This window comes from Rhinoraja longicauda, chromosome 7, assembly GCF_053455715.1.
Source record: "Rhinoraja longicauda isolate Sanriku21f chromosome 7, sRhiLon1.1, whole genome shotgun sequence".
Taxonomy (NCBI): Eukaryota; Metazoa; Chordata; class Chondrichthyes; order Rajiformes; family Arhynchobatidae; genus Rhinoraja; species Rhinoraja longicauda.
Window position 1 is genome coordinate 45796538 of NC_135959.1, and position 25194 is coordinate 45821731.

At 40.9% G+C, this 25194-nt stretch overlaps 1 protein-coding gene across 1 annotated transcript in view; it reads left to right on the forward strand.

The window, feature by feature from the left end:
* Window positions 1-25194, forward strand: part of micu2 (mitochondrial calcium uptake 2) — a 253868-nt gene that overhangs the window by 104064 nt on the left and 124610 nt on the right. The window contains exons 2-3 of the mRNA XM_078402428.1: window positions 4343-4499; window positions 8528-8548. Of these exons, the coding sequence (XP_078258554.1) occupies window positions 4343-4499; window positions 8528-8548 (178 nt within the window). The remainder of the gene's footprint in view (window positions 1-4342; window positions 4500-8527; window positions 8549-25194) is intronic.

Sequence of the window (25194 nt, forward strand, 5' to 3'; positions counted from 1 at the left end):
AGTCCCGCCATTCCGGGAATTAACCTAGTAAGCCTATGCTGCATGCCCCCAATAGCAAGAATATCCTTCCTCAAATTTGGAGACCAAAACTGCACACAGTACTCCAGGTGCAGTCTCACTAGGGCCCTGTACAACTGCAGAAGGACCCCTTTGCTCCTATACTCAATTCATCTTGTTATGAAGGCCAAAATTCCATTAGCTTTCTTCACTGCCTGCTGTACCTGCATGCTTCCTTTCAGTGACTGATGCACTAGGACACCCAGATCTAGTTGTACGTCCTCTTTTCCTAACTTGACACCATTCAGATGATAATCTGCCTTCCTATTCTTACCACCAAAGTGGATAACCTCACACTTATCCACATTAAACTGCATCTGCCATGCATCCGCCCACTCACACAACCTGTCCAAGTCACCCTGCAACCTCATAGCATCTTCCTCACAGTTCACACTGCCACCCAGCTTTGTATCATCTGCAAATTTGCTAATGTTACTTTTAATCCCTTCATCCAAGTCATTAATGTATATTGTAAATAGCTGCGGTCCCAGCACCGAGCCTTGCAGTACCCCACTAGTCACTGCCTGCCATTCTGAAAGGGACCCATTTATCCCCACTCTTTGCGTTCTGTCTGCCAACCAATTTTCTATCCATGTCAGTACCCTACCCCCAATGCCATGTGCTCTAATTTTGCCCACTAATCTCCTATGTGGGACCTTGTCGAAGGCTTTCTGAAAGTCAAGGTACACTACATCCACCGGCTCTCCCCTTTTAATTTTCCTAGTTACATCCTCAAAAAAATTCCAGAAGATTAGTCAAGCATGATTTCCCCTTCGTAAATCCATGCTGACTCGGAACGATCCTGTTACTGCTATCCAAATGCTCCGCAATTTCGTCTTTTATAATTGACTCCAGCATCTTCCCCACCACTGATGTGAGACTAACTGGTCTATGATTTCCTGTTTTCTCTCTCCCTCCTTTCTTAAAAAGTGGGATAACATTAGCTACCCTCCAATCCACAGGAACTGATCCTGAATCTATAGAACATTGGAAAAAGATCACCAATGCGTCCACGATTTCTAGAGCCACCTCCTTAAGTACCCTGTGATGCAGACCATCAGGCTGTGATTTATCAGACTTCAGTCCCATCAGTCTACCCAACATCATTTCCTGCCTAATGTGAATTTCCTTCAGTTCCTCCGTCACCCTAGGATCTCTGGCCACTAGAACATCTGGGAGATTGTTTGTATCTTCCTTAGTGAAGGCGGGTCCAAAGTACCGGTTCAACTCGTCTGCCATTTCCTTGTTCCCCATAATAAATTCCCCTGCTTCTGTCTTCAAGGGACCCACATTTGCCTTAACTATTTTTTTCCTCTTCACATACCTAAAAAAGCTTTTACTAGCCTCCTTTATATTATTGGCGAGCTTACCCTCGTACCTCATCTTTTCTCCCCGTATTGCCTTTTTAGTTATCTTCTGTTGCTCTTTAAAAGAGTCCCAATCCTCTGACTTCCCGCTCTTCTTTGCTATGTTATACTTAATGCTAAAAATATATCAACTTATATAAGTAACAGTTGGCAATTTCTCCCATGCATGATGAAACCCCCCATTTGATTTGCATTAAGTTAAACTCATTTTCCCTAGTGTGAATATTTGTTGATAATCCTAAAATCAGTAGATAATGATGCATAACTGAAGTACCAGTGCAATGAACATCTGGGGTAGTCAGGAAAATTGTCATTACCTCAAAGTCTCTCAAGGATAGAACAGGAATAGGCCATCTGACCCACAATGTCTGTGCCGAACATAATGCCAAGACCAATTCTTATCTGCCTGCATGTATTCCATATCTCTCAATTCTCTGCATATCCATGTGCCTATCCAAAAGCATCTTAATTGCCACTATTATATCTGCCTCCACCACCACCCTCTGTAAAAAATAAACTTGCCCCACACATCTCTTTAAACTTTTGCCCCTCTCACCTTAAAGCTCTGCCCTTTGGTATTGATATTTCCATCCTGGTGAAAAAAACAGTTATGGCTTTATCCTGTCTATACCAGGTTCTGACTGTCTACCTATTTATGCCATCCTCAGAAAGGATCTAACATCTATGTTAATCCTCAGTACAACGAGAACTAACGTAAACTGGAACCATATCTCATGTAAGGAATAGATTGGGTAGATGCAAGATCGGGTTGTCTCTTGCCCAGAGTAGGGAAATCGAGAACCAGCGGACATAGGTTTAAGGTGACAGGGGAAAGATTTAATAGGAACCTGAGGGGTAACATTTTCAGACAAAGGGTGGTGGGTGTATGGAACGAGCTGTTAGAGGAGGTAGTTGAAGGGGGTACTATCGCAGGGGCTAATGCAACGTTTAAGAAACAATTCAACAGGTATATGGATAGGACTGATTTAGGAGGATATGGGCCAAATGCAGGCAGGTGGGAGGTAGATGGGGCATGTTGGTCAGTGTGGGCAAGATGGGCACAAGGGCCTGTTTCCGTTCTGTATGACTGTAACTCAAAATTCGGAATCAATTTCCCTTGATTCTGTTGAAGGCTGCAAATTGTGTTAATACTCCCCAAAATCAAACACGTGCCTGGATTGAGGATTCAGAAACAGCTATACTGAATTTAATCCTAATGTATTTATTTTGATGATCTTTAGAAAGCACCTCCAGTAGTTCTGCACAATTTCGGGCTAATCAGAAAATATGGCAGGCCAATGTGTAGGTTTTTATTCTCCATAAGAGCACCAAGTATCCCCGACCCTGAAACATCACCCATCCTTTTCCTCCAGAGATGCTGCCTGAACCGCTAAGTTACTCCAGCACTTTGTGGCTGTCTTCGGTATAAACCGGCATCTGCAGTTCCTTTCTACACATCGATAACCATAAGTCCCTGGCTGCAGAGCATAGAGACAGAGATATAACGACTGTCCTGCCTCGTATATCACACACCCACATCCTGTCAGACACTTAACATCCAACCTATGGCAAAGTCTACGGGTCCCATATTGAGCTCTAACCATCCAAGAACCAGGTGCAATGTTTATTCTCCATCCCATGAGCATGCCTAGGGAGGCCTTTTATGGATCACTTTTGAACAAGCACCCATTAATGATAAGGAGTATGAAAACTGGAGCTGCCAGATAATTGCTGTTAAATTAAAGATGCCTTCATTTCATGCATTAATAGGTTAATTACAAGTCCTAATTGGGGGATGGGTAAATTGAATTCAATTTTTTTTAACAAAAATATCTTTCACGATACATGACTGGGCATTTTGCCTCAGATGTCAGACCCCACGCTGTCTGTTACGGTTGATCCTCCAACTCTTGCTGTCTGGGAGAACCATGTTGAGTTTGGATTGTGGAATCAGCAGGAGCACCAGAGAGATGGGAGAGAGGGAGATACAGTGAAATACCCATCTCTCCTGGACACGAAACCTAGACTATGCTGCATGATTGAAAGCCAGAGCTCAGTTGGTTTCACTGCCTGCTTCTCTGCCAATGACTTGGTCGAACAGTCACACCTCCCCCATTTCTACCCCAGCTGGGTCCTGACCCGAAACATCACATATCCATGTCCTCCAAAGAAGATGCCTGACCCACTGAGTTATTCCAGCACTTTTCCACCACCAGCAGTTTCTTGTGTTTCCACCACATCACCTTGTCTTGCCCCTCTCCCTGCACTTTTCTCTTATTTCCTCTTTTCTCTCTCCATTACTGCTCCTCCAGTGCCCTCCACTTATGCAGCTCAAATATATTTGGTATACTAAGATTGTTTGAAAGAGGAATCAACACCACAAATCACTTGATTAACTCAGTGGGTCAGGCAGCATCGCTGGGAAAAAAGGAATAGGTGATGTTTCGGGTCGGAATCCTTCCTCAGATCATTTAATTTGGTCGTGCTCATCTCTGGGGTCATGGTCCTGTGCTAAGTACAAAGAGGTATCAAAGAAGTACAAAGAGCTCAGCCCAGTAGAAGTCAGCTCGCCCAGTTGAGATCAGCTTGCCACACTACAATGACACTTCCCTTGTTGGCGGGTTTGATGATAATGTTGGGATTGTTTGAGCCAAGAGTCTGAGGAAGGGTTCCAACCCGTAACATCACCTATTCCTTTTCTCCAGAGATGCTGCCTGACCCGCTGAGTTACTCCAGCGTTTTGTTTCTATCCTCTGGAATAAACCAGCATCTGCAGTTTTATTCCTACACAAATCATTTGATTGCTCTTTTAATTTTTTGATTAATTTATGTTGCTCGATAACATTGCATTTTTTTCATGATGCTTAACTTGGATCCCAGGATTTATCTAATATTAATGCAAAATCTTTTTCTTCAAGGACCAAAGTCCGCATAAAGAAGAAACCAGAGAAGATTATGGGTACACCAGAAGTCGTAAACAACGTTTCAAACGATTTGCCTCAATGGAGTACGAAGAGGAATTATATATGACTCCGAGGGATTTTATGTTCTCTGTGATTATGGAAGCCAGGAATGGTAAATTCAAGATATCATTGATGATATCACTATGTAATCTAATAGATATTGTAAATTGTTCACCCTCAATAGATTCATAAATGAGGGAGTATAGTTTAGTAATTGGAAAGTTGGAATTCAATTTCAACAGAACTGTTTCACAACACTAATAATTCAGCTGGAATTAATTACCAAAACAGAACATGGAATCACAATATAAATGTGTTCAAGAAACAACTGGATTGAGGACTGCGGTGCAGTGATTGGAGATGTTATTGAGATAACAAAAAACTCTTGAGCCAACTGGCATCTCTGTAAAATTTCCCTTATTCCTGACATTGTTTTTGCCAAATAACAGCAGTTCGTTTTGCAATTTTGACCATTTACTGTTACAGAGAAATCTTTGCTGAACCTTCCCTATTTTGTGCTTGGAAGAGTCCTATTGCTGCAGTCTGCAATCCTTTAACTGCTGTAGAAAATTGAAAAGTAGGTTTTTTTTAAATGCTAAAAGCATTCAGCAAGTAAGGCAGCAGATGTGGAGACAGCCAGTGTTTTAGGTCAGCAACCCTCATTAGAACCCTGATTTCTTTCTGTTAAAGAGCTTAACTGTTTTTCCCCATAAATGGCAATTAATAGGAAATTTCAATCAGCAGCAAACTATTTACATTCAGAAACATAACAGCTGCTGGATCTCCATTTCTCGGGGACGTAAAGAGTGAAATCATCTGGTCCAGGCAATCAACAGGAATTTAGTTTAGTTGAGATACAGCATGGAAACAGGCTCTTTGACCCACCAAGTCCACGCCATCATTTGCCATCAATCACTAGTTTGTCATGTTACTCCACGTTCGCATCCACTCCCAACACACTGGGGCGAATTAACCTACAAACCTGCACATCTTTGGGATGTGGGAAGCAACCGTAGAACCTGGAGGAAACCCACGCGGTCACAGGGACAATGTGCAAACTCCTTACAGACAGCACAAGAGGTCAGGATCGAACCCAGTCTCTGGCTCCATGTGACAGCAAATGTACCAGCTGCGTCATTTGATGTTATATATCTGGATACCAATGGCTTTGAGACTTTCCATTCGCAGAACCAGCAATAGTCCCTGCAGAAAACAGGGCAATTTTTTTGGAAGTGAAGAGAAATTAGTTAATTAAAAGGTAGAAAAAGTATGTGATAGAGCAGAAGCTATGATAAAGATATACAAACCAGAGCAAATCCAGAGTTGTAAATAACCGTAGAAAAAAATCAACACTTAATTTTCCTTATTTGACTGTGTGAAGCATTTGCAACAAGACAGATGAGTTGATTGCATAGATAACACAAGATTATGATATATTCCCTACATCCGCCAAGGCTTGCTGGAGCTCCCCGTTGCTAACCATTTTAACACCCAATCCCTTTTTGTCTGATTCCGTTTGGTCTCCACTTCATTTCTAGCTTTTGTCACTTATTCCACTCATCCGCCAGTCACCCCTCACCTGTAACCACCTATCACTTGCCAGGTTTTGTCCCGCCCCACTTCTCTTTTCCAGCTTTCTCCCTCATACTCCAACCAGTCTGAAGAAAGGTCACAACCCAAAATGTTTTCTGCCTATTTCCTTCCACAGATGCTACCTGATCTGCCAGGTTCTTGAAGGATTAATAAGGGATTTTGTAGTTGAAAATTGCCACGGGGGTAGCGATTACAATATGATAAATCCTAAATGCAATTTGAGGATGAATATCATAGCAATATCTAAGCAGTCTTCAATTTGAATAAAGGCAATCAATGGTGCTTTATTGTAACGTACCGAGGAACAGTGAATTTTTTTTTTGCATACAGTTCAGTAAAAATCTTAATATACAGGCACAATCATACTTAACTTCAAGAGTGTAAGAACAGTGGATAACACTGAGACAGTACACAAAAATAACCACAGGTCTGGCGCCATTTTGTATGATTCAAGTCTAAAGTTGTTAAAAAGGTAGCGTCTTAACTTGGCCATAAAGGTCCGTTGTCCTGGTGGTGGCACTGAGTCAGAGTTGTAGGATGTCGATGTCCTCTATCTTTACTCCGCCGCTGCAGGTCGTGTCCAATCCCAGCGCTTGGCCTCTGGGAGCAGCGTCTAATCCAACCGAGTCCCAGGGTCTGCAGAGCCTCCAGCGGCCCATACCACCGATGCCGTTATCCAGACACGGCGACCCATGAACATGCTGCCCCTTGCCTCACGTGGCCATCGTTCTGTCTCTGCCCTCGGGTGCCTCTCATAGCTGATCTCGGAGCATCTAGAATGTCTTCGTGGGCACGGGAGACAAGACCCCAGCTCACTTACTGCACCTTTGTTTTCCTGCATCCGCCGCTGCTTACAACAATATGAGGAAGCAGTTGTCTAAAGTGGACCGAGTAAACTGGCTAAAAGTACATGTCAGTAGAGGAACAGTGGCAGATAGTCTTGAGGAGTTAGGCAATGTCCTAGGGTTTATCAGCTTCCACATTGTGAAGTGACAGCAGTTTCATGTAAAACTGGTGACAAAAACACAATAAAATCCTGGCTAACTGTTTATTTGCAGTGGTCTTTACCAAGAAGAGGAATGGTGTCAAAATCATGATCTTATTAATTATTGAGCTGAAAATTGATAGCCAGCAGCTACAACAAGGGCTGGCAAGACTTAAAGGAAACATCCGGTCATCGTGTACAGGGATCAAACACTGCAGTGCTTAGATTTTAAAGTAATTATAAAAACTATTAGTTGGGGTCAGGAATTCTCCATCAGAAAAAATGTTCAAGTCACAGCCTCTCACCACATTTAAACAGTGCCTGGGTGTACTTGAGTAGCCATGACCTGCAGGATTATGGGTCACGGGCTAGAGAGTAGGATTAGGATGAGGATTGGACAAAACTTTAAACTTCAGTAATACAGCGCAGAAACAGATCCTTCCGCCCAACATGTCCACGCCGACCAGTAATCATCCTGTACACTAACACTATCCTACATGCACTAGGGACAATTTGCAACTTTACCAAAGTCAATTAACGTACAAACCCGTATGTCTTTGGTGTGTGGGAGGAAACCAGAGCACTTGGAGAAAATATGGTGGTCAAAGGGAGAACACACAAACTCTGTACAGACTATCCTATCACTGTGCCGCCATTAAAATGGACTGAGTTTTTTATGATTCCATATTAGGTCTTCTTCATGAAAAGATAATATTGAAACAGTTGTGTTTTACAACAACCAAATAACATTCCAAGGTACTTTATAGTCATAAGTACCTAGATTCAGTGAAATTCTTTGTTTGTGGTAACTAACTAACGTCCATTTTTATTTCCACAATTTGTCAAGAAAAATTCTGAAACTGTCATGAATTTGCATTCACATAACTCCAAGCAGCTGTTTATCTGCATTGTCAATTTTCTATATTTAAAATGATTTTCAATTTCGCTAGCTAAATTGTGTGTTAATTTAAGAATGGTGTTTTGATGTTATGTGTGATATATTGTGAAAGGCTTTCCGAATCCTAATGTTTATCAATTGGTAACCTTCATCCATTAATTTACTTAACTCCTCAAATCTTTTCAGAGGTTTAAAATGGAAAAGTTATCATTCTTGTTCTAGATTTGTTATTCGTTGTGCACATCCAATAAATATTAAAGCCTGCCTTACTAAATATCTCCAGTACATTTCTGACTATATATTTTCAATTGTAACCTGTAATTGCATGTTCATATTTTACCCCAATTCATGCTTTGAAAGAATATGACATCCTTTAAGCCTCATCAACAACTGTTACAATAATATGTTAACAGTAGAGACTAACATACCACCTTGCCTTCTGCTATTCCTTGAGGAATATGATTTTTGCAGAATAATAACTATATACCCTGCAAGTTAAGGTAGCTTGTAATTATCTACGTTTGGGTACCTAACTTGAATGCATAATATGAATATATTTGTCATGAAGAGTAAAAACAAATTGTTCCCTATGTTGAACCCAACATTTTAAACAAAATCATTCATTGTATTAACATTTTTGTTTTGTTTTGCTTTATTTCCTTAGATGATGAAACCCGTCTTGCAGGTGAGCCTATTTATTCCATTAGATGTGTATCTTGCTATTTTCTATCCTGGTGCGGATCATGCTACGTTTTCTAAATATAACCAAATTCATCATCTTTACAACTCTTCACAAGTGATTTATCACCTCATTGAGTACTGGATTCTTCTTGTGGAAAGAATAGTCTTAACACATTCATATTTTTGTTTGTTATGACACGGCCCTTCAAAATACCGGTATTGCAATTGAGCTTTGGAATGATGTTCTATTGGAACATTGTTCTGTTCTCAGATCTGGAAGAAGTGGTATCAGTTCAATAAATCATATTTGAATTTACTTAAATCATTTCCTATTCCTTTCAATTCTGTCCTTTTAAAAGTGGATGTTAAAAAAAATCCATTGGTGCAATGGACTAAGTCAATTAACAACATATATTTCAACTGTCTTGCCATTCCCAATGAAAAAAGTGTTTCAGTCGGTTGTATAGAGGGGGTTGCTAAGAGGAACATTTCCTTCTCTTGTTTGATAAGTTGGACAAAGGTACTGTATAATAATATTTAGATTTTAACCAAACTAGACTTCCTCCAATATCTTCTAGATTTATTTCAAAGAAGCTTAAACAAAAGTAACTGTTTTTATCTAATATTACACACCTCGTACCAGGTATTGATTTGTTGATTGTACTCGAATGCAATACGTTTTAAATGGAACAGTTGAAATATTACTATAAGTATTAATTACGTGTGTGAAAACAGTGCAGAATGCATAGAACAGATAAAAAGCAGTTTCCAGTTTTAAAATAATGTTCTTAATTTTCTATGCTTCCTAATGACGGAAGGAAATTATTTAAGTAAAGTCTTGTTTGTGCATTTAATTCATTTTTGCTTTGAATAATTCCCATGTTGTAATATTAAGACCAGAAGCATATGTTCCATCAGGTAACAATTAATTGTTTGAGGTATGCAAAATAAGTTCTAAAATGAAGCCACTTTCAAATTTGCCACCATCCTTGTTTGGGTAAATCAGGAGAATCATGAGTTAGAAGATGATTGATAGCAGCAAAGTAATGAATAACAGTGAAATTTGAATGAAGATATTAATTAAGTAAATTAAGCGAAGTTACTTTTCATTTGTAGCATGCAATGTGCATTATTGTGTCACACAATAGTAATATTTCAAAGCATTCAATGTTGAATCTATTACACACAAGTACAATCAATATATCCAAAAAGTGAATTTGGTGGAATGTGTGTACACTTGGATCATTTTTCAGGTTGAGTTGTAAGATTTTTCCTTTTTCTAATATCTGTAACAAGCTGTTATTTCAATGCAGTGCTGTGGGAGCACAAGATAGTCAGCAATGTCATCATTCAGATGAGATGCTAAGCCAAGATCCTGTTTGCGTACTGTGGCTGTGGCAATCTTCAAAGAACATGATAGCTCACTCCCAGTGCCATCCGATGCATTGTCCAATGTTTACACTTAAGACACCATTTCCAAGGTTTTCTAATCGTTATCTCATTGATATTGGAGGAAATAAATGCATGAAAATTGTTGCAGTATTTTATACATTTTGTTGGTGCATCCCTTTCTAAAAATAGAATTTGGAGGTATAATATTAGAGCTACACAGCATGGAAATAGGCTATATGGCCCAACTAATCCATGCTGACCAAGTCAATATTCTGGACTAGACCCATTTGCGTACATTTGGCCCCTATCCCTCCAATCCTTTCCCATCCATATATCTGCCCAAATGTATATTATTTGATTGTGAAGCATTTTGTGATGTAGTTATGGTTAAAACATACTCTATTTGTACTAGTTCATTATTTTATACATTGCTATTTTTGTATACATCACATACATTGTGTAATTGTGGTATTCCTGTAACTGAAAGAAAGTTACCCTCCTGCCCAAAAGTCTACCACCATATTGCAATTTTATTTAAAAATCCAAAGTATGTTCTCTGTTGATTGTATTTTTGAGAGTTGGTTTTATTTTCGTTCACATGCATCAGATAAATAACCATGAAATCAAAGTTGGAAGAAAGGTGAAAAATTATATAAGAGTATCATATATGTGAAGATGTATAAAAATCTGCCTGTTCTTGTTTTAAAAGCTTTGTCAAACAAGAACAGATTAGCCCAAGATTCGATCCTTTTGCACTCTTTCAGAAGTTAATATTTGATCTACATCAAATGCCTTGATGGAACACTTCCTAACAAGATTGCACTAGCATGACAAATTGGCACATATGATGTTAAACAGGAGTGGTGCCATGCTATTTTACACTGCTAAGTCTTTAAAAGGTGCATTCATCATATTGACACAGAGAATGCTTTGCAGCGCTAAACAAATCAAAAATGAATTATGTTTCCATCACTTAAATATTTTTACCTTTAATATCACATCACCATAAAGACGAACGGTGACTATTACTAACAAAGAAATCAGCTGCTGTAATTTTACAGTTTTTTGAAAAACATTTATACAATTGTAGATTTGTCAACTACAGATTGAATTATGACATTTCCTCTTGTTTGTGCCAGCTACTGTATTTCCCTTTCAATATATAATCAGTCATAATGTGTTTGAGAATGAATGTGGCTGATGGAAGTTTTCATTTGGACTAGATTGTTTTCGGGTTTTGTAGTGGGAAAATGAACGTGTCAACATGCAGGGTCATACTGATTATGTCATTGATTAGCATCACAGATTGATGTATGTTTTAATTCAAGTCCGAGGTATGTTCTCAGTTGATCTTGCTTTAAAGACATCCATTTTGTTTAATTATTTTTGTGGTGCAATTTTTAACCATAAGGTATACAGTATTTTACACATGTATAGATATTTAAAGTTGCACTGTATTCATTTTGCCGTTGATAAGTCTTCTGCACTGAGTGTGGGTGTGCAAGTTGCCATGACTACCTTATGGTGAAAAATGACAAGATTGAGGATGTAGAACAGGAAAGGTGCGAGGGCTGCCACTGATGTTGCCGCAGACGTGACCTAACCTTTCAGTATCAAACAATGGAATGAAATAATTGAACATTCTTAGATAGCTTCATTATTAATGTCGCTTTTGAAGTTTTGGGAAAGAAATGTGGTAGAGGATCAATCCAATTTGAAGGCGCAAAGCACTGTACATGTGTAACACATACTTCATGGCTAAAAATTTCGATAGGTCACTCAGCCACATTGTGTGTTTCTCAATCGACCATTCACAAAACGTGCTTAGAAACAAAACAGGTTTTGCAACTCTTCTATCCATATCTCACACCTTTTGTCTTTTCATCTCTGGCCTTTGTCCAACCATCTATCAAAAATTCCTCTCAACTGTATCCACCCATTACTTACCAGGTTTTATCCTGCCCCTCCACTCTTCCAGTTGTCTTCTCTCCCAACCCCCACCATAATTAGCATGAAGAAGGGTCCCGACCCAAAAGGTCACCTATCCATGTTCTCCAGAGATGCTGCAGAAACAAAGAACTGCAGATTCTGGTTTATACAAAGTGCTGGAGTAACTCAGCAGTCAGGCAGCATATCTGGAAAAAGATGAATGACGTTTTGGGTCGGAATCCTCCTTCAATCTTATGCAGCTCTTTGTGTTCAGCAACACAAGTTTACTGGATCCCAAATTTGCTGTTTAATTGATTTGTATGTCACTTGTATTTGTATGTTATATCAGCAAGACAAAGGAGATAGTGATCGACCAGGAAGCGAAGTGGTTCACATACCCCAGTTTGTGTTGACGGTGCCGAAGTAGATATGGTGGAAAACTTCTAATTCCGAGGAGTAAATATCGCCAACACCTTCTTCTGGACCACCCAAATTGAGACAATGGCCAGAAATGCACACCAACGCCTTTATTTCCTTAGAAGGTTTAGGATGTTCAGCATGCCCCTAACAACTCTCACCAACCTCTATAGATGCGCCGCAGCAAGCATTTTACCAGGATGCATCACAGCTTGGATTGGGAACAGCACCATCCAAGACAACAAGAATTGTGGATGCAACCCAGACCATCGCACAAACCAATCTCCCTTTCATTGACTCCATTTATACCTCACGCCGCCTTGGTAAGGCCAAGGACGAGTTTGGCCATTTCCTTTTCTCTCCTCTCCCATCGGGCAAAAGGTATAGAAATGTGAAAACGCACACCTCCAGATTCAGGGACAGTTTCTTCCCAGCTGTTATCAGGCAACTGAACCATCCTACCACAACTAGAGAGCAGTCCTAAACTACCATCTACGTCTTTGGTGATCCTCGGATTATCTTTGATCGGACTTCACTTGCTTTATCTTGCACTAGGTGTTATTCCCTTATCATGTATCTGTACACTATGCATGGCTCGATTGTAATCATGTTAGCTCGATTGTTCCGGTTAGCACACAACAAAAGCTTTTCACTGTATCTGTGACCTGTACCTGTTTAAAACACACGTGACAATTAAACTAAATCTCTCTGCATGATTTGCTCTCTCTTTTTTTCTTCCTTGTTAGCCTCAATAATAGAAATCTTGTGTCATTAAGCACTGCATCAGAATTCACTTCCATTCCTTACTGACCCCACACCATTAAAACTTTGTCCTTGAGACTGACCAATTGGTTTAATGAGATGAGCAGTAACAGCTTACTGCTATACAGGAAGATATAAAGTAATATAGATGAGATCACAATGGCATGTCCCATTTGGTAGAGTTTAGGACTGCATCATGCATTACCTCTGACTGTGTTACAGAGACTTTGTTTGTCTCAGCCTTGGATAGTTGTATGGAATCCAAAACAATTATATAAGGAAAGCTGCTTCTAGATTTTGGCACCTTTAGGGTTTTCTTGCACCATTTAACCATGCATACTTAGCCAGCAAATGCATGTTGCACTTGTGACTGAACAATGTCAAATAGAACTTCCCAAGTTTGATCCTCTTCTGCAAGTGTTTGCAGATGGGCCTGATTTGTGTGGATTTGTTTTTGGATACTTGTATTTGTGCCATGCTTTCCCCATGTAATTGCAGCTCTGGTAATTCAGTATGAATGCAGACTTTCTGAAATTATGGTAACTTTGCCAACTGTGCTCCAGTGTTGAATACCAGCGAGGTTGCACTAAGTGGTGGTAGTTCTGCACAATATATGGTGAGGAATCTATTCAAACAATCTGCGGCAGATTAGTCCCAGAGAATGAAAAGCTTCCACATTGAATTCAGTGAATGAGAGCAATTGTAAGCAACTAAGGGGAGAGATGAATCAGGCGGCACATTGGAGCAGCTGCAGAGTTGCTGTCTTACAGCGCCAGAGACCCGGGTTCGATCTCGACTAAGGGTGCTGTCTGTATGGAATTTGTATGTTCTCCCTGTGACTGTGTGGGTTTTCCCTGGGTGCTCTGGTTTCCTCCGACACTCCAAAGACGTACACGTTTATATGTTAATTGGCTTCTGTAAATTGTCCCTAGTGTATAGAATATTGAAAGTATACTGGGTGATCGCTGGTCGGCACAGATTTGGTGGTCCAAAGGGCCTGTTAACACACTGTATCTCTAAATAACAAGATTTGTCTTTGTTTCCTTAAATTTACATTTTTTATATCCAGATTATTTTTTCAAACCTTATTTGTGTGGCTTTCAATTCCCTCAACAACTTCTCCTGTGACTCCTCCCACTTCCTCCAAACCCGAGGCGTAGCTATGGGCACTCACATCGACCCTAGCTATGCCTGCCTCTTTGTCGGGTACGCCGAACAATCCCTGTTCCAGGCGTACACTGGCTCCATCCCTCCGCTACATTGACGACTGCATTGATGCTACCTCTTGTACCCATGCAGAACTCACTGACTTCATACATTTCACCACTAATTTCCATCCTGCTCTTAAATAAACTTGGTCCATCTTGACATCTCCCTACCATTTCTGGATCTCACCATCTCCATCACAGGAGACAGACTAGTGACTGACATCTACTACAAACCTACTGACTCCCACAGCTATCTTGACTACATTTCTTCCCACCCTGTCTCCTGTAAAAAGTCTATCCCCTACTCCCAATTCCTCCGTCTACGCCGCATCTGCGCCCAGGATGCGGTGTTTCACACTAGCGCATCAGAGATGTCCTCATTCTTTAGGAAACGGGGCTTCCCCTCTTCCATTATAGATGAGGCTCTCACAAGGGGCTCCTCCATATCCTGCAGCTCTGCTCTTGCTCCCCCTCTCCCCATTCGTAACAAGGATAGGGTCCCCCTTGTCCTCACTTTCCACCCCATCAGCCAGCGTATACAACAAATTATCCTCCAACTTCCGTCACCTTCAACGGCCACTACTGGCCATATCTTCCCATCCCCTCCCCTTTCTGCGTTCCACAGAGACCGTTCCCTCCGTAACTCCCTGGTCCACTCATCCCTTCCTACCCAAACCACTCCCTCCCCAGGTACTTTCCCCTGCAACTGCAGGAGATGCAACACCTGTCCCGTTACCTCCCCCTCGACTCCATCCAAGGACCCAAACAATCTTTCCAGATGAGGCAGAGGTTCACCTGCACCTCCTCCAACCTCATCTATTGTATCCGCTGTTCCAGATGTCAACTTCTCTACATCGGCGAGACCAAACGCAGGCTCGGCAATCGTTTCGCTCAACACCGTCGCTCAGTCTGCCTTAACCAACCTGATCTCCCGGTGGCTCAGCACTTCAATTCCCCCTCCCACTCCCAGTCTGACCTTTCTGTCATGGGCCTCCTCCATTGTCATAGTGAGGCCCACCGCAAATTGGAGGAACAGCATCTCATATTTCGCTTGGGTAGCTTACACCCCAGCGGTATGAACATTGATTTCTCTAACTTTAGATAGCTCCTCTGTCCCTCTCTTTCCCCTCCCCCTTCCCAGTTCTCCCACTGTCTTCCTGTCTCCAACTACATCCTTTCTTTGTCCCGCCCCCTCCCCTGACATCAGTCAGAATAAGTGTCTCGACCCAAAACGTCACTCATTTCCTACTCTCCTGAGATGCTGCCTGACCCGCTGAGTTACTCCAGCATTTTGTGATACCTTCTATTTATACCAGCATCTGCAGTTATTTTTCTACATGTGTGGCTTTCAATAGTTTGTTTTGTTTAGTACTTCATTCATTCTGTCGATTCATAATGTTCAATTCATTCTGATTATCAGACTCATGTTTGATCGTAGGTAGACGGTAAATGCTGGAGTAACTCAGGGGGTCAGGCAACATCTCAGGAGAGAAGGAATGGGTGACGTTTCGGGTTGAGATCCTTCTTCAGACTGATGTCAAGGGAGGGGGCGGGCCAAAGGTAGGATGTAGACGGAGACAGGAAGACTAGTCGGTGAGCTGGGAAGGGGAGGGGATAGAGAGAGGAAGCAGGGACTATCTGAAGTGGGCGAAGTCAATGTTCAAACCGCTGGGGTGTAAACTGCCCAAGCGAAATATGAGGTGATGTTCCTCCAATTTGTGCTGGGCCTCACTCTGACAATGGAGGAGGGCCACGACAGAAAGGTCAGATTGGGAATGGGAGGGGGAGTTGAAGTGCTGAGCCACCGGGAGATCAGGTTGGTGGAGACGGACTGAGCGGAGGTGTTCAATGAAACGATCAAGTTTGATCGTGCTGGCCTGGTCCACAGAGAGCCATCACCCATGGTTCAAGTCCAGGTCTAGAGCAATTATGACTGACTGAGTGGTAGCAAGGCTGCTCATGGAGTATTTTTATTTTCATAAATAACCTTTCCTTCAGAATAGGGGCGGCCTAGTGGTTCAACTGGCAGAGTTGCTGCGTCACAGCGCTAGAGACCCAGGTTCAATCCTGACCATCGGATGATGTCTGTCTGTAGTTTGCACGTTCTCCCTGTGACCATGTGGGTTTCCTCCAGGTGCTCTGGTTTCCCCCCACCTCTCAAACACATGTGGCCTTGTGGGTTAAGTGCCCTCTGTGAATTGCCCCAAGTGCACTGGGAGTGTGTGTGAAAGTGGGATAATATTGAACTCGTGTAAACGGATGATCGATGGTCTCCAAAAATGATATATATGCAAAACCTTTTCATACATTCGCAGTGTCTATTCATTCAAAAGTGTCATACTCAGTAGTATTTGCACTTGGTTTTAAACAAAACACCCTTTCCTTTGATGTGGCCCCGTGGGGTGATATCACTTCCCTTGTTTGAGGTGTGTCCCCACCGGGCACTGCCCCTTAATGTTCTGTAACGAAGGACTCTAGACTGTGGTAGTCCCCCACAGATTTGTCGGGTTGGCTGCACCAAAGATTCAGGAGAACCTGCCCCAGAAAGGCCTGGAAAATTACAATTCCCATTCAAAATCATTTGGGGTATTGGATCCTGCACCACATCTTACTTGACGCAAATATCAAGGAGACAATTTTCCTGGTGTGCACAGAGAAATTGTAGCAAATACTCAGTCCCCAGGAGTCTGGGGCATCAGCGTATGACAGCACATATGGGGACACCCTGAGTGTGCTTTTTAAGTGAATACACGTCATTGGTTCCATTTAAAACACTAAGATCTAGGCCAGTGAGAAACAATCAAAGCTTTTGAAAACCAGCTCAGACCTGGGGAATTAGAGCAAGCTGTCCAGCTTGTGGTTATGGCTCAGCAACAATCAAATAATTTTTCAGTTGTGTTTTTTTTTTTTAGGAGGTGTCAAATCCTCAAAAGATGCCATTTACTTTGCTAAAGACATTATTAATAAGCAGAGCTTTACAACAACAGATGGCACCAGCTGCTGTTGACACGTTTCTGCCGTCAGAATTGCATGTAACCAGGGACTTTATCCATGGACTGATGTCAATTCTTGCTCCATGTTTCCAGTGTAGCTTTAAACCACAATGGTTCACTTTACAATGCCTGGCTTCTCCTTCTTAATCTCTTCAATATGGAGCCATGGAGCAATACAGTATGGAAACAGGCCCTTCGGCACAATTCATCCATGTTGGCCAAGATGCCAGAATTAAACTCATCCCAATTATCCACATATGGCCCATATCCCTCTAAATTTTACGTTTCCATGCAAATGTTCAAATGTGTTTCAAATGTTATTGTCCCTGCCACAGATATATCCTCTAGCAGCTGATTTCATTTTCACACCACCTTCTATGTAGAAAAGCTGCCCCTCGGGTCCTTAGGTTCAAGTATGTGAACTGGGTAATGCTCATTTTGTGCCTTATTTAAAGAAAATAGACACAAAAAGTTGTAGTAACTCAACGGGACAGGCAGCATCTTTGGAAGAAGGAATGGGTGACATTTTGGGTCGAGACGTTTTTTAGACTAGAGGCAGGGGAAAGAGAAACTAGAGATGTAAACGCTGATGTAGTGAAATATAGGACAAATGAATGAAAGATATGCAAAAACATAACAATGATAAAGGAAAAAGGCTATTATTAGCTGTTTGCTTGGTGAGAACGAGAAGCTGGTGCGATTTGGGTGGGGGAGGAATGGAGAGAGAGGGAATGCAGGGGTTACTTGGTTAGAGAAATCGATATATCACTGGGTTGGAAGCTGCCCGAGTGAAATATGAGATGCTGTTCTTCCAATTTGCATTTAACCTCACTCTGACAATGGAGGAGGCCTAGGACAGAAAGAACAGTGTGGGAATGGGAAGGGGAATTAAAGTGTTTGGCAACCGGGAGATCAGGTAGCTCTACGTTTCGTCTCCAATGTATAAGCATATTTTGAACAACGGATACAGTAGATGAGATTGGAGGAGGTGCAAGTGAACTTCAGTCATTTCAGGTTAGGCATTCGGGGTCCCTGGACAGAGTCAAGGAAGGAGGTATAGCGACAGGTGTTGCATCTCCTGCGTTTGCAGGAGAAGGTACCTGAGGAGGGGGTGGTTTGGGTGGGAAGGGATGAGTTAACCAGGGAGGTGCGGAGGGAACGGTCTCTGCGAAAGGCGGAAAGGGGTGGAGATTGGAAGATGTGACTAGTGATGGGATACCGATGGAGGTTGCAAAAATGTCAGAGGATTATTTGTTGCATGCGACGGCTGATGGGATGAAAAGCAAGGACCAGGGGGACTCTGTCCCTGTTGCAACTCGGGGGAGGGGGAGCAAGAACAGAGCTGCAGGGTATCGAGGAGACACTTGTGATGGCCTCATCCATGATGGAAGAGGGGAACAAACCCCCATTCCCTAAAGAATGAGGACATCTCGGATTAGTTTGTTCATGAGGAAGTGACTAGACATTGATACTTTGCTCAAATCCGCATGTAAGATCAACTGAATAAAGAATTGGTTTGGATAACTCTGTCCATCAAATGTCAACAACAGGTTCTTGGTTTCTACTTCATTTCTGTTGGGAATTCGTCATCTTGGTACGATGTGAACATTTTGGATGAGCAAGATTTGTAAATTCTGTCCTCCTGCCAGGAAGCAGTACTTGCAGTTAGTACAGTTTGTACTGCCTATTCCAGCCTAAATGTGATGAGAAACACTTATCATTGTATCATCTCAATTTATTCTATAATTACCTCAAGCAAAACCAGATTTTGTAGTCTTTTTCAAAAAATATGACATTTTGTATTGCTGCATGCAGGCCTCAGAGTTAATGCAGCAGAACTACTAATGAGGACAAATAGCAGAAAACAAAAATGAATGCTAAACATATAAATAAAAGATTGTTGCATGGTGGACTCTGCCTGTGGATTGGTGCTTGCAAGATACTTTTGCTGGTGTGCCTGACAATCTATTAGATTGATGGTTGCAAAGAGCAGTCAAACCTAATTTTCTTTGAAATCTGACCAAGTATACAAGGGTGAGAGGGATTGTAAGAAAATGTGGCAGTTGATATTAAAGTTGTGTCTTCAGGATGATGCACCCCGTGATCCAAGTTAGTCTGCCTTCAAAATACAAAATAATGCATATGCTCAAAATCAGAAATAAAAGCATAAATCTTTACCAAATCTCTGCTAAATCTGAAATGCTCAAGGATAGCGAAGCAGATTATTTTAACTGGGCAAGGAAGCCTAAAGGTCACAAGTGTTCTGTGTTAATGTGCTCCCAGGTTTAGTTGATTAGTATTTGGGCTCCCCAAATTATTTTTTGTTCAGCAGTGCCTAAACCAATTTTATTTAGAAACAAAAGAACAAATGTTGAGAACTGAAAACTAAGAATTGAGACTGAAGATGGAAAGGCCTTATAGGGTGGATGTGGAGAGGATATGTTCTTCAGGCACTGCATGCCTTCTGGTTAAGTATTCCCATAGTATTATTGGGCAGGATGTTCTAGTATTTAGACCTAACAACGAAGGAAGGGCAGTGTTTTTCCATGTAAGATTAAAAACTGAATCGGACGGAAAACTGCAGTGCTTGGCATTTCCTTGCTCCTGGAGCAGAGTCTGAAGAAGGATCCCAACTCAAAATGTTTAGTCTGAAGAAGTGTCCTAATCCAAAAAGTTACCTATCCATGTTCACTCTGAAGAAATGTCCCAGCCCGAAACGTCATCTACCCATGTTCAGGGTGAAGGGTCCTGAACTAAAACGTCACCTATCTATGTTCAGTCTGAAAAAGTGTCCCAACCCAAAACGCCATCTATCTATGTTCTCTATGCATGCTGCCTGATCCGCTGAGTTACTCCAGCACCTAGTGTCCTTTTCTTTTTCCATGCAGCTATATTGCTTGTGTTCCAACGTGATCAAAGTCATGGGTTCAGAAAGTGCTGCCTATGTAGTGCAGAGAATGAATGTTTAATGCGTTGCTAATCAAGCTGGCTGCTTTGTCCTGCATGCCATTCAACCTTGTGTGTTGTTGGAGCTGCACAATTGTACCTTGTAAATAACAGAAAGGCTTTGAGAATCAAGAGGTGAGTCACTTACCACTTGGGTAATCATTAAGCACTTTAAGGCTATTGTAGTTTGAACTCAGGCCTTTGGAACTGAGTAGGAGTGGACTGGCAGACTGTTCTGTCTGGAAGATGGATGACTGAAGCATGGAGCCTCAACACCTGAAAGCAGCTGGCAAAGTTGAAGGAAAGAATGGGAAATGGAGAAGAGGCCAGCATCAGAGAGTTTGGCAGGAAAGGGTTATACAGCTGCCAACGATGATGGTAAAATAAAAGGGAAAAAAATTAAATTTAATGTAATAAGGGTCCTCATAGTGTGTGACTCAAGGTTGAATGGCAGGGATTTAAATTTGACTAGAGACCAATATAATTTTGCGAAAGCCAGACTTGGATTGGAAGATTTTGCACACAAGATTTAAGAGAGAAAAATGAAGTTTCCCATGTACAGTAGTTTACCAAGATAGTGGATTAGTCTTGTCTATTTTGAAAGGGTTGTAATGATACTTGGGAGTCTAGAAAAAGAACCCACTGCTTTGAGATTATCTTGAGAGGTAAAATTCTGCTGTTCCTTACTGAGAGAGAACCCCAATCCATATTGCATTGCACTTCAATTCTACTTAAACATTGAGACGTAAGGAACTGCAGATGCTGGTTTCCAAAAGAAAACACAAAATGGCTGGAGTAACAGCAGGCCAAGCAGCATCACTGCAGTACAAAGACAGGTGATGTTTCAGGTCGGGGCCCTTCTTCAGACTCTGCTACATCTGCATTGAAATGCATCAAAATGCCGTTTTCCCCCCAATTCAGCTTCTAATCTTTCAAGGTCTGAAGAAGAGCCTCAACCTGAAATGTCACCTGTCCATGTCCTTCAGAGATGCTGCCTGACCCACTGAGTTACTCTAGCATTTGGTGATTTTTTTTCTCCTTTTATATTGATAAGCATGTTGGTAAACAGGTTTTTATCAGGTTGCCCCTCAATCCTCTAAACTCTGTGAATGCAATCTTTTAAACTCTGATCCAATGTTTGCTCATAAGGAGAGTCAAGAGTCATTATCTACCCATTCCAGCTGTCAATCTGGTAAGCCTACATACTTGCATCCTACTTCAGTAAGATGATGCATACTGAACATAGTATTTCAGATGTGGTCTCACCGATGTCCTTTACAACTTTTTTATTCTACATCTAACTCGTCACATTTATTTGCAAACTCATGACATATCAATGGATTGGCCTTTCTCCACAGAATGACAGTTATAGCTCCATAAAGCTAGTGTGGCTGTAAAGTTGCATGGTGAAGACACACAAAATAGTTTATGGAGGTAATCTGCAATATTTCCATTCAGCAGTTAACTAACAAGAAATAACTTCTGATGGTGTATAATTATTGACTTAAATTGGTCATAATTCTCCACAAGAGATTTCAATAGACAATTGAACATACAATTGAATGAGCATACAAGAAAATAGACTGCTGCAAACGCAAATTGTTTGCTAGAACATTTTCAACTACTGACTAAAAGTAACAACAAAAGTGGCAGGATTAAAAGGGATTTTGTACCATACATGCAATTATACTTATATACCAGTAGCAACCTTTTCACAAATAATCATGTGTATATGCACTCATTTATTAATACAGCGTGATGAAAATGTAGTTGCCTCCCATACTTGGGAAGATAAATTACTGTGTTCATTGTAATTCAGTGTCACATTGCCCAATGCACATTTGGGAAAAAGTTAACATTCATGACACTTCACATTTTAGTTAACTTTACCTATTTACACAAGTCGCTGGTGGTTGTCGTGTGCTTACAATTTTTTTTTTTTAAAGGAAACAGTTTCCTGGTGAAATCTTTTTTTTTAAAGGAATACTGTAAATCCTATTTTTTTCTGGACATGTTTCAGCTTGTTCATTCAAGAGGAACTATTTCAGTATCCAGTCAAATAAATGGCACATGCTGAAGCAGAACCATTTACTACTTCTTTGGGAGGCAAGAAGTGCATAGTTTAATGTAAAGGTTCATGTCTCCTTACGCAAGTTGACAAAAATGGACAGCTAATAACACACAACTGGTGGGAAACAAATTGCTGTAATTGCAAAGATGATCTTTGAAGGGGAGAACAGGTTTGTAGTCATCATTGAATTATTGTGACATTTGGCAGCTGACATTTTATAGTTTTGCAGTTATCAATGTAAATATATTTGTGCTAGCTTCAGCTAAACAACTTAATTTGCACAATCAGCTTCAGGTCAACATTTCAAATAGCAAACCTCACACTACAGGTAGTGTCAAAGGAATAGCTGGATCTGTTGAAGCAACAACTGAAAGAGCCCATAGTACTGTACAACCCTCAGTCCACTGACATTCATTTTTTTTTTTTCATATACAGAATCTGGACATCATTCATATTGCCATTCGTATCCGCAATTATTTTAGAGATGGAAGTGCTGAACTGTTAAAGTTCATGTGGAAAGATGCAGTCAGTTAGGGAGTTCTAAGATTTTGATTCTGTGATGATGGAGAAGCACCAATATGTGATGAAGTCAGGACAGTTATGATTCTTAGTAACTTGCTGGTCTTTGGGTTTCCATTTGCCTGGTACCCATGCTCTTGGGGAGTTCCAGTTTAAGAGATAGTGTCAAAAGAATTCTTGGTAAATGGATACAGTGCAGGCAACAGCAATCTTGTTGTGCAGGTGAAGTGAGATGTTTGAAGTAAAGTATCGGTGTCAGTCGATCAGACTGCTTTGTCATCTGCGGTATCCAGCTTCTGGAGTGCAGCTGCAACAACACTTAAGTATAATTATGGAAATCAATGCAGCCAATCTGTCCATCGCAAGGTCCCACACACTGGTGTGAGTTGATGACAAGATAATATAGTAATTTAAGTTGAGGGATTGCTATTGGCCAGGGCATAAGGAAGAACATTTTTGCTGTTTTTGTAGGGTGTCATCATCTTTTTTACATCCACTTTGCCATACAAAAAGTTGCACCTTAAACACTGCATTAATCTGTGCACTGGTTGGTGGAATAGGTTATGTTGGAATTGAATGCACAGGCAATTAGAACATAGAACAGTACAGCACAAGAATAGGCCCTTTGGCCCACAATGTTTGTGCTGAACATGATGCCAAGTTAAACTGGTGTTGTCTGCCTGTACATGTTCCATATCTCTCTATTCCTGCATTTCCATGTGCCTATCCAAAAGCCTCTTACACTTCACTATCGTATCTGCCTCCATCACCATCCCTAGCTGTACGTTCTAGGCCTCCACCACTATCAGTGTAAAAAAAACTTGTCCTGCACATCTTCATTAAATTTTCCCACTCAGAAGTCTGAGTACAGCTCTTGAACCAAGGCTGACAAGATTAGTATTTCATATTTTCAAGTTGTAATTATTACCTGGAATTTACTTAATCTTTGTAGTATATAAACAAGTTAAAGTTTAATTCAAGCATATCATTAGAAGTTTCAGGATAAAGAGTAGGTATGAACAAAATTTTTCATCAGACTTTTAAAATTCTTAAATGGTGCTCACACATGTATATTTACACACATTAAAGCCTAATTAGTTCCTTATGTCAACTTGACATGAATTACTCCATCCATCTATCCATCACCCCTCCACCTCCATCCACCCATCACTCACCAAACTTTGTTCCATCCCCACCTCCCTTTTCCAGCTTTCTCCCCCACTGTTCCATCAGTCTAAGGAAAGGTCCCGACACGAAACGTCGTCTTATCATTCCCTCCACAGATGACCCAATTAGCTACCCCAGCACTGTGTTGTGCCAAATATATGTTGGGCTCTGAAGAAGACCTGGAATAAATTGACTCTATTTACATCCTAATTGATTACTTTGATGACTATTACAAAATTACAGGAATAGCACCATGTTTATCATTGATTTTGTGCAGTTTACATTCATTTTGACTCGTTAGAAGGTTTGAAGCTGTGTAAGTGCATGGGTTTAGGGGGAGAAGTACCTATGCTCAGTGGAAGCATCTCAAAATATACGTAAGAAATAGCAAAGCAAATATGTTTAAATAGAAAATATTTATCAGGATATTTTTTGTTTACTTTTTAGTTACATTTTGAAAAAAAATTGAAAATGAGTAGGCCTACACTCCTTGTCAGATTTTTATGTAAGTGAATACTTTGAAGAATTTTTCAGCAATATAACTAAAAAATTAACAAAAATATCCTAATAATATTTTTTAACTGTCCAAACATACTTGCTCTACTGTCCAAACATTTCGTACAAGTATGTTTTGAGATACTAAGTAAAGGCAACTGAACCATCCTACCAAAAACTAAAGAGCAGTCTTGAACTACTATCTACCTCATTAGAGACCCTTGGACAATCTTTGATCGGACTTTATTCACGTGATTCCCTTCACCATGTGATGCTGTACTCTGTGGATGGCTCGATTGTAATTATCTATTGGTTTCTGCTGACTGGTTTGCACGCAACAAAAGCTTTTCACTATCCTCGGTACACATGATAATAAACGAAATTAAAAATTTAAACCAAAGTAAACTAGATTTTCTCCATTGAAGATACGTATCTCCTCCGTACACTTCTGCACTGTTTCGCATCTCAACCACCACATACACCACGTGAGATCCCCAGCCGCTGCTTTCATTGTGTAGTGAAAGGCCTGGACAGAGTGAATGTGTGAGGATGTTTCTACTAGTGGGAGGGTCTTGGACGAGAGGCGTAGGACTAGAGGGGAGAAGGCAGGAGAATTGGGTTGAGAGGGAAAGATAGATCAGCCATAATTGAATGGCAGAGCAGATGTGATGGGCCGAATGGCCTAATTCTGATCCTATAACTTATGAATTAATGAATTAAGCAACGTGCGGCAGTGGCAATTGAACTCAAT